The sequence below is a fragment of the Rhinopithecus bieti genome, unplaced genomic scaffold (assembly GCF_001698545.2).
Source record: "Rhinopithecus bieti isolate Rb0 unplaced genomic scaffold, ASM169854v2 scaffold_2572, whole genome shotgun sequence".
Classification (NCBI taxonomy): Eukaryota; Metazoa; Chordata; class Mammalia; order Primates; family Cercopithecidae; genus Rhinopithecus; species Rhinopithecus bieti.
Window position 1 is genome coordinate 1617852 of NW_016804595.1, and position 13896 is coordinate 1631747.

Sequence of the window (13896 nt, forward strand, 5' to 3'; positions counted from 1 at the left end):
CCCCCGCTCAAAAAAAAAAAAAAAATAAATAAATAAATAAATAAATAAATAAATATAAAAAATAACATTCCATACATACCATTTGACGCCTTGCTTTTTTACGTTAATAATTGGTCTCTGGTATTAATCTATATATAAAGATATTTTAAAACTGTATAATGTTCAATTATATGGATAAGCCATAATTTATTTCAGGATGCCCCCCAGCCATGATAGATATTTAAGTTATTCTAGTCTTTTTCTATTAGAAACACTTCTGCAATGAATAAATGTATGCATAACTAAATACATTTGAATTTGTACTAAATACATTTGTACATTTGAACAAGCATATCTGTAAGATAAATTCCTAGGTACAGAACTGCTATGTCAAAGGTTTTGTGAATTTTAATCATACATGTGCACATATACAGACATGGATCTCCAAGTTGTCCTTCACTGAAGTCCCATCAGTTTTATTTATTTATTTATTTTTGACACAGAGTTTCACTCTTATTGCCCAGGCTGGAGTGCAGTGGCACGATCTTGGCTCACTGCAACCTCCACCTCCTGGGTTCAAGTGATTCTCCTATCTCAGCCTCCAGAGTAGCTAGGATTACAGGTGCTCGCCACCACGCCTGGCTAATTTTGTATTTTTAGTAGATATGAGATTTCACCATGTTGACCAGGCTGGTCTCAAACTCCTGATCTCAGGTGATCCACCCACCTTGAGAGTGCTGGGATTACAGGCGTGAGCCACTGCGCCCAGCCAAAAGGTCCATCGATTAACAGTCCTACTAGCGGCCGGGCGCAGTGGCTCACGCCTGTAATCCCAGCACTTTGGGAGGCCGAGGTGGGCGGATCACGAGGTCAGGAGATCGAGACCAACCTGGCTAACACAGTGAAACCCTGTCTCTACTAAAAAAAAAGAAAATACAAAAAATAAACCAGGTGTGGTGGCGGGTGCCTGTAGTCCCAGCTACTTTGGAGGCTGAGGCAGGAGAATGGTGTGAACCCAGGAGGTGGAGCTTGCAGTGACCAGAGATTGTGCCACTGCACTCCAGCCTGGGCAATACAGTGGGACTCCATCTCAAAAAAACAGTCCTACTAGCAATGTATTTTTTTTTCTTCTTTCTATAATGCAGGATGTTGTAAAGTTCTTATTTTGCCAATCTGATAATTTTACTCTTTATCATGATGAATGAGGATGAGCATTGTATGTGTTTAAGACTTTTTTTTTTTTTTGAGACAGGGTCTTGTCTGTCGCCCAGGCTAGAGTGCAGTGGCACCATTACGGCTTAGTACAGCCTTGACGTCCTGGGCTCAGGTGATCCTCTCACCTCAGCCTACCAAGCAGCCGGGACTACAGATGCGAGCTACCACGCCCATCTAATTTTTGTAGAGAGAGGGTTTTGCCATGTTGCTCAGGCTGGACTTGAACTCCTGGACTCAAGCGATCTGCCCACCTCAGCCTCTCAAAGTGCTGAGATTACAGGCACGAGCCACTTTGCTTACCCTTGTTAACTGGTTATTCCTATTCACTTAATATCTTCTGCCTATTTTTTGACTGAGTGCTTGATCTTTTATGACTTTTATTTATTAAAGAAATTAGTTCTTTGTGGTTTTTCTTCCCTCTAGTTTGTCATTTGGGTTTTGATTTTGTTTATGCCTTGAGCTTGTAGAAAGTCAGTTTGGTGTATTTGAATTATTAAATATTTTTCTTTATGGCTTCTGGGTATGATATTAAACTCTGAAAAGTCTTCTCCAAAACTTGAAGTTTCTTCCATGGTTTCTTTAGGTATTTTATAGTTTGGGTTTTCTTTAAAAAAAAAAAAAAGATTTTGATTTTGGCTCCATCTGTAGATTTTCCTGTTAAAAGATGTAAGAAATGGTTAAAATTCCCCTATCCTTTTATAGATTAAGCCTAATTCTTTAAGACACTTAAAATTTCGCTTGCAAAATGCCCTTTCAGAGGCCGGGTGCAGTGGCTGACGCCTGTAATCCCAGCACTTTGGGAGGCCGAGGTGGGTGGATCATGACGTCAGGAGATCGAGACCATCCTGGCTAACATGGTGAAACACCGTCTCTACTAAAAATACAAAAAGTTAGCTGGGTGTGGTGGCAGGTGCCTGTAGTCCCAGCTACTTGGGAGGCTGAGGCAGGAGAATGGCGTGAATCCAGGAGGCGCAGCTTACAGTGAGCCAAGATTGAGCCACTGCACTCCAGCCTGGGCAACAGAGCGAGACTCCGTCTCAAAAAAAAAAAAAAAAAAAAAAAAAAAAAAAAAGAATGCCCTTTCAGTCTCATTTAGCCTGAAGACATGACTTGGAAAAACATCAATGGTTATTTACTTACCTGGCTTGAATGTCAGTTCAAAAGGCTAGTTTATTATAGTATTTTTAAGTCACTAATTTTCTGAATATGTGCTAAGCACTGTTCTAAGCACTGGATATACAGGGATGAATAAGATGGGGGAAGCACACAGTAACAACTAAATAAATAGCATGATTTTAGATACACATCAGTGTTATCAAGAAAATAAAGACAGGCTAGGCACAGTGGCTCGCACCTGTAATCCCAGCACTTTGGGAGGCTGAAGTAAGGATTACTTGAGCCTAGGAGGTCGAGGCTGTAGTGAGTGGTGATCATGCCACTACACTCCAGCCTGGGCAAGAGCACAAGACACTGTCTCAAGGGGGAAGAAAAAGGATAAAGCCCAGTGTCTCACACCTGTAATACTAGCATTTTGGGAGGCCAAGGCAGGAGGATCCTTTGAGGCCAGGCGTTTGAGACCAGCCTGGGCAACAAAGTGAGACAGTCTCTTTAAAAAAAAAAAAAAAAGGCCGGGCGTGGTGGCTCAAGCCTGTAATCCCAGCACTTTGGGAGGCCCAGACGGGTGGATCACGAGGTCAGGAGATCGAGACCATCCTGGCTAACACGGTGAACCCCGTCTCTACTAAAAAAAAAAAAATACAAAAAACTAGCCAGGCGAGGTGGCGGGCGCCTGTAGTCCCAGCTACTCGGGAGGCTGAGGCAGGAGAATGGCGTAAACCCAGGAGGCAGAGCTTGCAGTGAGCTGAGATCTGGCCACTGCACTCCAGCCTGGGCAACAGAGCGAGTCTCCGTCTCAAAAAAAAAAGAAAAAAGGGCCGGGCGTGGTGGCTCATGCCTGTAATCCCAACACTTGGGAGGCTAAGGTGGACGGATCACGAGGTCAGGAAATCGAGACCGTCCTGGCCAACATGGTGAAACCCCGTCTCTACTAAAATACAAAAAATTAGTCTGGCGTGGTGGTGCACACCTGTATTCCCAGCTACTCGGGAGGCTGAGGCAGGGGAATTGCTTGAACCCGGGAGGTGGAGGTTGCAGTGAGCCGAGATCAGGCCACTGCACTTCAGCCTGGTGATAGAGTGAGACTCCATCTCAAGAAAACAAAACAAAACAAAAACAGAGAGAGAATAATGTTCAAATAATATGTTGAAGATGTATGAAACCATATATAGGCACTGACTTGTTCAACTGTGAATATACATTCCCATGCTTCCCTGCTGCTTCAACTTTGCTTGGCTTGTAATGAAATCTCCTATAGTTCTGCACATAAATGCTATCCACACTTTAAGACACATTCCAACTACATACATCATTCACAGTGTGCCAATTTTGCTTTTAGACTGGCTTCCTTTAAGCCAAAATGGCTGCTGCAGGCCCATATTGGGCAATATCCATTGGCAGAAAAAAGAGAGCATCTCTTCTGGTATCTTCTGAAGAGCAAGTAAATCTTTCTCCAAAGTGCTTCATCACATCGTTTCACATTTCTTTGCTTTGCTTTATTTTACAATTTTTTTGAGACAGGATCTCACTCTGTCACACAGGCTGGAGTGCAGTGGTGCAATCATGGCTCACTGCAGCCTTGAACTCCCAGGGTGAAGCAATCCTCCCATCTCAGCCTTCTGAGTAGCTAGGACTACAGGTGTGTGCCACTATGCCCAGCTAATTTTTGTATTTTTTTGTAGAGGGTGTGTGTGCGTGTGTGGGGGGTTATACTATGTTGCCCAGGCCGGTCTTGAACTTCTGGGCTCAAGCAATCTTCTCACCTCAGCCTCCCAAAGTGCTGGAATTACAGGTGTGAACCATAGAGTCTGGCCCTTTCACACTTAGACCAACAGGAATTTATCCCTCAGCTAGACATGGGTTTACCTTTCCCTGGTCATAGGGTGAGAGATGAACACTGAGCAAGATCAGAGTCTGTTTGCAATGGGCTTGTGAAAGGGGCTGCTTCAATACTTAAGGCGTTTAGCTTTATACTGTAGTAATCTACATAAGATGCTTTCCCATTAATTTCAAGGCTCTTTGAGGAAAGCTTGTCTTATATATCTTCTTGTTTTTCAGCACTTAGCCCAGTGCCTTGCATATAATATGCATCAACTCTTTTTTTTTTTTTGAGATGGAGTCTCACTCTGTTACCCAGACTGGAGTGCAGTGGCTCAATCTCAGCTCACTGCAATCTCCGCTTCCCGGGTTCAAGCCATTCTCCTGCCTCAGCCTCCCGAGTAGCTGGGACTACAGGTGCGCACCACTGTGCCCAGCTAATTTTTGTATTTTTTTTAATAGAGACGGGGATTTCACTATGTTGGCCAGGCTGGAGTTGAACCCCTGACCTTGTGATCTGCCCACCTCGGCCTCCCAGAGTGCTGGGATTACAGGCTTGAGCCACCGCACCTGGCCTGCATTAACTATTTTACTTGGATTTAAAAATTCCCCAAAGTGAATTTCATATTGGATAATTTTTTTTAATGTGTCAATGATTTGAAGCTCATGGATAATTTGAAATTGCTTATGATACTTTTGCTTTATAAAATATTTTCTTCTAAAACTTCAAGAGTTCCATATTTAATTTTATGCTTGCTTTCATACTTTATGGGGCAGAGGGAAAGAACTGCTATGCACAATCTTCATTACACATGAAGAAACATTTATCTGATAGCTTATTCAATGTCTTACAGTTAACAGGCAAGAGAATCTATGAAGGGGTGGCCTGCCCCTCCACACCTGTGGACGTTTCTCGTTAGGTGGAACGAGAGACTTGAGAAAAGAAATGAGACACAGAGACAAAGTATAGAGAAAGAAAAGGTGGGCCCAGGGGACCGGCGCTCAGCATACAGAGGACCCACGCCGGCACCGGTCTCTGAGTTCCCTTAGTATTTATTGATAATTATCTTTACCATCTTAAAGAAAAGGGAGTGGCAGGACAACAGGGTCATTGCAGGGAGAAAGTCAGCAATAAGACATATGAATAAAGATCTCTGTGACATGAGTAAGTTTAAGGAAAAGTGCTGTGCCTTGATATGCATATACAAGCATCTCCATAAACCTTTTTAGTGCATAAAGAGCAGCATTGCGCTAGCAAGGCCCACCCTTCGCCCTAAGGTGGTTTTCTCCTTTCTCAGTAAACAGAACATACAATCAGGTTTTGCACTGAGATGTTCCATTGCCCAGGGACGGGCAGGAGACAGATGCTTTTCTCTATCTCAAACTGCCAACAACAACCAAGAGGCCTTCTTTCCTCTTGCACTAGTCCTCCTCAGCACAGACCCTTCACAGGTGTCAGGCTGGGGGACGATTAGGTCTTTCTCTTCCCACGAGGCCATATTTCAGCCTACCACATGTGGAGAAACCTTGGACAATACCTAGCTTTCCTAGGCAGAGGTCCCTGCGACCTTTGGCAGTATGCGTATTCCTGGGTACTTGAGATTAAGAGAATGGTGATGACTTTTAACCAGCAAGCTGCCTTCAGGCACTTGTTTAACAAAGCACACCCCGCACAGCCCAAAATCCTTTAAACCTTGAGTCACCATAGCACATGTCTCTTGCAAGGACAAGGTTGGGGGTAGGGTCACAGATTGACAGCATCTCAAATACAGAATAAAATGGAGTCTCTTATGTCTACTTCTTTCTATATAGACACAGTAACAGTCTGATCTCTTTTTCTTTTCCCCACAAATCTAGATTTTCTGAATCTCAGTCCAGAGCTATTCCTATTGGTGCATATAGGCTTTAAACAGATGGCTCCTCCTTTACCTGAAATATTCAAGTATTTCATGTAAATTTTGTTATTTCATGTAAATTCATGTTATTGCTGATCATGCTTTTTGTTTTTCTTTTCTCTCTCTTCCTACCCCAGACAAATTAACCCTAGTTATAAAATTGGTCTTGTTTGGAGGTACATAATCTACAGGCTGACAGAGGAATGAAAATGTGAAGGTTATGAGCTAGAAACATTCCATCCCTAAAGAACAAGGTCCTTCCTGTGAACAAGGCCAGGGTTGACATCAGAATGCAACTTTGTTGGACTTTTCAAAAACAATGAATGTGCATTTTGTTCCCGAATTTAACACCTACTCATTCACGTTTTTTTGTTTCAGATGGGTTGAAACATTTTAATAAATCTGGAATTAAGAGAAGGTGAAGATGATCCCATTCAAGTATAGGTGACTATTTACAGCTCAGGGAAATACCACACAATCTGGGAAATGTAAACTTAATCCTTGCAGTAAGCAAGGTGAGTCATCCACAGACCAAGAGGCCTCCCTGAGACTCTGCTATCTCACAGACCCAACCCATCTCTCTAAGGGAGGTAACATTTAGGTGTCACTTGTCCTAGGCTCTCACTGTATCTAATACAAGTTGAGCATCCATAATCTGAAAAGTCCAGAATCTGAAATGTTCTCAGATCTGAAACTTTGAACATCCACATGATGCCACAGGTGGAAAATTCCATACCTGACCTTCCGTAACAGGTCGCAGTTGAAACTTTGGTTCACACACAAAATTATTTGAAGTTTTACAGGCGCCGGCCACCACGCCTGGCTAATTTTTGTATTTTTAGTAGTGATGGGATTTTACCATGTTGACCAGGCTGGTCTCAAACTCCTGACCTCAAGTGATCTGCCCCCTTCGGCCTCCCAAAGTGCTGGGATTACAGGTGTGAGCCACCGTTCCTGGCCTAAAGTATTGTATAAAAGTAACTTCAGGCTATGTGTGTAAAGTGTATAGGAAACAAATGCATTTCACGTTTAAACTTAGGTTCCATCCCCAATAAATCTCATTATGTATATGCAAATATTCTAAAATCCAAAATAATCAGAAATCTGAAAGTGTTTTGGTCCCAAGCATTTAAGATAAGGGGTACGAATTTGTGATTTGCATGTCTCTGTTGCTGGAGTCAAAGCAATTTGTAGTGAAGGACGGAGCCTTATCATAGTTGTACCTTAGCGCCTACCATATAGTGGGGCTTAATGAGTATCTGTTGAACGAATAAATCTTTTCATATGTAGATGCTGGTGCTGGGAGGGCAAAATTAAGTCCCTATTCTTGAAAAGTTACCAGTCAATACATCTTCCAGAGAACGAACTTCCTGTTGTTAAACCCTTCAAAGTCTAGTTCTAAGTCACTGACAATTACTCAGCTAGAGACCCACTCAACTTAACCTCTCCTCTACTCTCAAATTCCGTTTCTGGAGGCCGTTACATGGCCCTTCCCTCAGCATTCTCAATACACCTTCTATTTAAGGACATTTGATGTTTTCGTCTTTTGGAAATGCTACTGTATGCGTTTTTTACTTTTTGAACTGTCTTTCCATCTGATATCCCAAGGCCTCCCTCACCCCAGATAAAAGATTCAAGGTTTCTAAGCAGGAAAAAAAGTTTGCGAAAATGCTGTGGTTTCCTAAGACAGAACACTTGAAATGTGCAACAAAAGAAATGTGGAATCCTGTAAGATGTAAAGTCTATCAAGGACTACTAATTTCCTCCTCCTGCTTCTGACTTGAAAAACACGAGCTAAATCTGTTTACCTAACTCACAAAACCAGATGCCCACTCTTCATGTCACATAATTGACATCTGCGTCTTTTATCGACGTAAACAAACTTGTCATTGAAAAAGTCCTTGGCTTTGAAGTCGCCGGATGGCGGAAATAACACTGACACTCAAATCCCTAGTCTGATTTCAGATTGGGTCGATTTCACGCAGGTTCTATGGAATTTCCCCAGACTGCTGGCCTGTTTTCTACCCTGATTCCTTAGGTGGCTTCTGGGACAGAATTAGGGTTCTCTAGGTATTTGCTTGCACGTGGGTTTACTGAAATGGCCGCCACTGTACGAAGTCCGGTCTTCCCGTGTAACTAACAAGGGCCCACACCAACTTGCAACACAGCCGTGCACACTGCCGCAGCAGTTGCCGCGATCACGACCTTTCAAACCGCTCCGCAGACCTCGCAAAGAGGCTCGTGGCTCCCCACTTCCGGTGCCTCAGTCCCAGCCAGTCGCCGTCCGGGCCCTCTCCCTCCGCCTACCCTGCTTCTTCTACCCGCCGGCTCCCAGTTCTCCCGTCCTGCTCCGCGCAGGCTGCGGCTGTTCAGTCAGCGGCGGCTCCTCCTCCCAGACGCAGAGCGCCGCTCTGCCCCGCCTCCTGCGCAGGCTGCAGTCCCTACATCCGGGTACCGACTCCAGCCGCCTAGACGCTGGCACTATGGTCATGGCGGAGGGGACGGCAGTGCTGAGGCGGAACAGGCCGGGCACCAAGGCGCAGGTACCATGTCCGCACCTTTCCTGTCGGGCAAGTAGGTGCCGAGCAGTGCCGCGCCCGGAAGCTGGCCGCCACTGCGGGGAGGTTGGGCCGAGGCGGCAGGCGGGCGGGCTGGGGCACTGGTGCCCGGCCTGCTCTTCCGGAGCTGCAGCCCCTCAATTTGGCTGAGGCGGTGGCGGCCGCCGTGAGGCCTGCGGAGCTCCGACCCAGGGGTAGGCGTGAGGGGCGGGTGGGGGTTGCGGGTGGTACCTGCCTGCCGAGGCCCTGGGCTGCGAGCCTGTCGGCAGCAACGACTTCTTTTCGCTTTGCCCCGGAGCTCCAGCTGACTAGCATTGGAGGGGCGCGACTAGTGGAGACCCCTGGGGTTTCCTGAAGGTTGGGGCCGCTGAGGTTGGAGGTGGTGTAAACACAGCCTACCTTGACCCGGCGTCCAGTTCCTACCTGACCTGGGACATACCTGCCCGTCTCCTGCCATCCCGCTTGTCTAGCCGGATCCGGGTGCCGATATTCTCGTTGTTTCCCTTTAACCACCTCTCCCTGCTGCTTTCCCTGGAGCTGTTCTCTGGTCCAGCAAGTTTTCATCACCAAGTTGTGACTTGTTAGATGTCATTCCTTGCTAATATGCGTGAAGCGTAGTCAGAGAATGAACTGATTATAATTTTGTCAGCTTTTTTGTAGGGCATTATGTGGTAAATTGGTGTTTGATTAGGCATTGGTTCTTGGGGTTTGGAAAAGATGGGATGCCTCGCAATAAAAAAAAAAAAAAAAAATTGGCATCCAGACTTGAGCTGATTAATACTCTGCTAGCCGAAATGGCTTGCTATAGGCTAGATGCTCTGAAATCGAAAGAGATGTGTTTATAAAATGTTAAAAAGTGATGCAAATGAAAATTGAAACAGAACAACCATGGAGCTATGATTGTATGTCTGAGAATAGATTCTAATTGGTTTTACAGAATTATGGAAAGAACACCTTTCGAAGGGGGCATACAGGTATTGATTACCTTCCCAGATTCATGTTATAGGTACGGAAACTGAAGCCCAAGAGAATTAACTGGATTTGCCCAAGGATACATCATCTGAGTCTTAATTCACTGGTGACCTTTTCTCTTTAACAAGCTGCTTCTATTGCTGAATTTTAGAGAAAATTTTAAAGTCTTATCTTGGAGTCACATTAAGCTGTCAATTACTCCTACTACAGTTTTGTTTTTCTTTTTTTTTTTTTTTTTTTTTTTTTTTTTTTTTTTTGAGACGGAGTCTCGCTCTGTCGCCAGGCTTAGGAGGTGCAGTGGTCGGATCTCAGCTCCACTGCAAGCTCTGCCTCCCGTTCTGGTTTATGCATTCTTCTGCCTCAGCCTCCCGTAGTAGCTGCGACTACAGGCGCCCGCCACCTTCGCCCGGCTTGTTTTTTTTGTCATTTTTTAGTAGAGACGGGATTGTCACCATGTTAGCCAGGATGGTCTCGATCTCCTGACCTCGTGATCCGCCCGTCTCGGCCTCCCAAAGTGCTGGGATTACAGGCTTGAGCCACCGCACCCAGCCCAGTTTTGTTTTCATACTACTGGAAATTTATCTGTTACATATGCTTGCTTTTTTTTTTTTTTAACCGTTTCCACACTTTACTTCCAAATGCTCTTTTCTCAGATACCTTTACATCTTATTCTGTGGAAACATTGTTTCTGATTACATTTTTATGTTCAGAAGTAGACTTTTGTGTTCATATTATGAGTCATCTTATTTATTCGTAAGTTCTTAATTTTGAAAGGTTAGAGAATAAAATATTTAAACTAATGTCGTAACATAGACTTGCTATGTTGCTGTAAGTCACAGAAGAAAGCCTTTTTTTTTTCTTCACCTTGTCGTGGATCAGGGTTGTTAGATAAGATATAACAGAAAAAGGATAAAAAATAAAAAAGACTACTTACGCTATAGTTTGTCCTATCTTGTTTATCACATGAATTTCCTTTAGTGAAATGGGTCTGTTCTAAAATGATATATTTAGAACCGTATCTCCTTCCCTATTGGGTCAAAAGAAAAAAAATTTAAAAACTATAATAGAGGGCTGGGTGCGGTGGCTCACGCCTATAATCCCAGCACTTTGGGAGGTCGAGGCAGGCGGATCACCTGAGGTCAGGAGTTCAAGACCAGCCTGGCCAACATGATGAAACCCCGTCTCTACTAAAAATACAAAAAATTAGCTGGGCGTGGTGGTGGGCGCCTGTAATCCCAGCCACTCAGTACGCTGAAGCAGGAGAATTGCTTGAACCCGGGAGGCGGAGGTTGTAGGGAGCCCGGATCGCGCCATTGCACTCCAGCCTGGGTAACAAGAGCAAAAACCCGGTCTCAAAGAAACAAACAAACTATAGAAGAGTAGGTGGAGTATCTTCCTACATTAAAAAAAAAGTTGGTTAGACTGGAATATAGGCACATAGTTGGTTGGTTTTCTTTTTTCTTTCCTTTTTTTTTTTTTTTTGAGACGGAGTTTTGCCCTTGTTGCCCCCAAGCTGAAGTGCAGTGGTACAATCTTGGCGCACTGCAACCTCCACCTCCGGAGTTCAAGCGATTCTTCTGCCTCAGCCTCCCAAATAGCTGGGATTACAGGCGCGTGTCACTACGCCCGGCTAATTTTTTGCAGAAACGGGGTTTCACCATGTTAGCTAGGCTGGTCTCGAACTCCTGACTTCAGGTGATCCACCCACCTGGGCCTCCCAAAGTGTTGGGATTATGGGCGTGAGCCATTGCACCTGGCGGATTTTTTTTTTGTTTGTTTGTTTTTTTGAGACGAGTCTCCTTCCGGAGTCTCCTTCCGTCGCCCAGGCTAGAGTGCAGTGGCGCGATCTCAGCTCACTGCAACCCCCGCCTCCCAGGTTCAAGTGGTTTTCCTGCCTCAGCCTCCCGAATAGCTGGGATTACAGACACCTGTCACCTCGCCCGGCTAATTTTTTATTGTTGTTGTTGTTGTTGTTGTTGTTGTTGTTGTTGAGACAAGAGTCTCCCTCTGGCCCCCAGGCTGGAGTGCCCTGGCGCAATCTGGCTCACTGCAAGCTCCGCCTCCCGGGTGCACGCCATTCTCCTGCCTCAGCCTTCCGAGTGGCTGGGACTACAGGCGCCCTCCACCACGTCCGGCTAATTTTTTTTGTATTTTTAGTAGAGACGGGGTTTCAGCGTGTTAGCCAGGTTGGTCTCGAACTCCTGACCTCAAGTGATCTGCCCGCCTCAGCCTCCCGAAGTGCTGGGATTAGAGGCGCAAGCCACCACGCCAGGCTTCATAGTTGGTTTTCAAAAAATGTTTGTTGATTGGATTAGATGAGAATCTTTATTAAGCTGAATTTTTGGTGTCTCTCATAGGCATCTAAAATATGTCACAGTTATGATAAGGCAAAACATTTCATTCACAACATCTTTTCTGTATATAGTCATCCTTGGTGTCCTCTGGGGATTGGCTCCAGGATAAAACTATCCCCACCCCATACCAAAATCTGAGGATGCTTAAGTTTCCTATGTAAAATGGCATAGTGTTTGCATATACCCTATGCACATTCTGTTATATAGTTTAAATCAACTCTAGATTACTTAACAACATCTAATACAATGCAAGTGTTCTATAAATAGTTGTTAATACTGTATTATTTAGGGAATAATGACCAAAAAAAAAATAGCCAGTACATGTTTAGTACATACGCAACTATCTTAGACCTAACTAGGTACATAGTACATGTCAGCAACAATATAACATTTTCTGGATTTTTTTTATCCCCTGAAATATTTTCAATTCCTGGTTTATTGAATCTGCAGATGAAACCTGCAGATGTGGAGGGCCAACTGTATAACTACATGTGTTTTCTAATATTTTAAAAACAATATTCTATAAACTTTCTTAGTTTTTTTTGAAAAGGAAAGAATATTGGTAGAAATTTAGTGTAGGTCATATAGGAAAATTTTTAAAACTGCTCTTTAGTATTTAGACAATGTCTAAGGAAAGGAATCCTGGAACCATTTCCAGAAGATTGTTTTATTTCCTGATATCTTCCTTTAATAAAATTAGTTCATTTTCATCCAGATAGGCCAGCTATTTAAAAAAAGATGAAATGTTGAAGACACTCAGAAAGGTATCCTCATTATCTACTGTCTGAATGAGGACATTGCTATTATAGTTAAATCCTTATGGAACACATTCTCTGTCTTCTACCCTATCATTCCTTTTCTGTATACTTTTACTATATATGCATTATATCAATAAGTATGCCTTGCACTTAAACCTTTTTTTTTTTTTTTTTTGACACGGAGTCTTGCTTTGTCTCCCAGGCTGGAGTGCAGTGCTGCACTCTTGGCTCCCTGCAAGTTCCGCTTCCTAGATTCGCGCCCACCACCACGCCTGGCTAATTTTTTGTATTTTTTCGTAGAGACAGGGTTTCACCGTGTTAGCCAGGATGGTCTTGATCTGCTGACCTCGTGATCTGCCCACCTCGGCCTCCCATAGTGCTGAGATTACAGGCGTGAGCCACTGCGCCTGGCCTAAACTTTTATTCATTTTATGTACACTGTGTTTTCTTCCAATTTGGTTTTTTTGCTCAAGGTTTTGGAGACTTAATCTTTGTTTATTGCTTTTACAGGTTTATGTACAGGTTCATAGATTATTGATTTACTCTTACCCCCTCCCCACCAAGTTTTACCTCAGAGACATTTGAGCTCCAACTATGTGTCAGGCATTGTGCTACCTACTGAGGTTACATAGGTAAACTTTGCTGAAAAATCAGTCAAATGGAAAGGTTCACTTAGGGGAATGTCTGTTAACTGTATTATCTACAGGTAGTTCCAGAACCAGGGCAAGATGCTCTATAAAAATATCCCCCTTAGGCCGGGCATGGTGGCTCATGCTTGTAATCCCAGCACTTTGGGAGGCTGAAGCTAGAGGATTGATTGTGATCAGGAGTTTGAGACCAACCTGGCCAACAAAGCGAGACCTCGTCTCTTAAAAAAGAAGAAATAAAAATATTCCCTTTAATAGAAGGCTGGTTTATTTGGATGTTTACTTCTCTTTTAAAATTTTATGGGTATATAGTAGGTGTATATATTTATAGGTTACATGAGCTATTTTGATACAAGCATGCAATGTGTAATAATCACATCGGGGGTAAATGGAGTATCCATCACCATAAGCATTTGTCCTTTATGTTGCAAAAAATTAGGTTCTTTTAGTTTTTTTTTAAATGTACAATTAAATTGTTTTTTACTGTAGTCACCCTGTTGTGTGTGCTAGCAAATACTAGGGTTTATTCATTCTTTCTATTTTTTTGTACCCATGGGTGATTACCTTTTTTTTTTTTTTTTTTT

At 43.6% G+C, this 13896-nt stretch overlaps 1 protein-coding gene across 2 annotated transcripts in view; it reads left to right on the plus strand.

The window, feature by feature from the left end:
- The first annotated feature begins 8241 nt into the window (after positions 1-8241).
- Positions 8242-13896, plus strand: part of MOB4 (MOB family member 4, phocein) — a 42170-nt gene continuing 36515 nt past the window's right edge. The window contains exon 1 of one of the 2 annotated variants that reach the window (XM_017869309.1): positions 8242-8566. In XM_017869309.1, the coding sequence (XP_017724798.1) occupies positions 8507-8566 (60 nt within the window). In that variant the 5' untranslated portion in view covers positions 8242-8506. The other variant, XM_017869310.1, reaches the window with a different exon arrangement.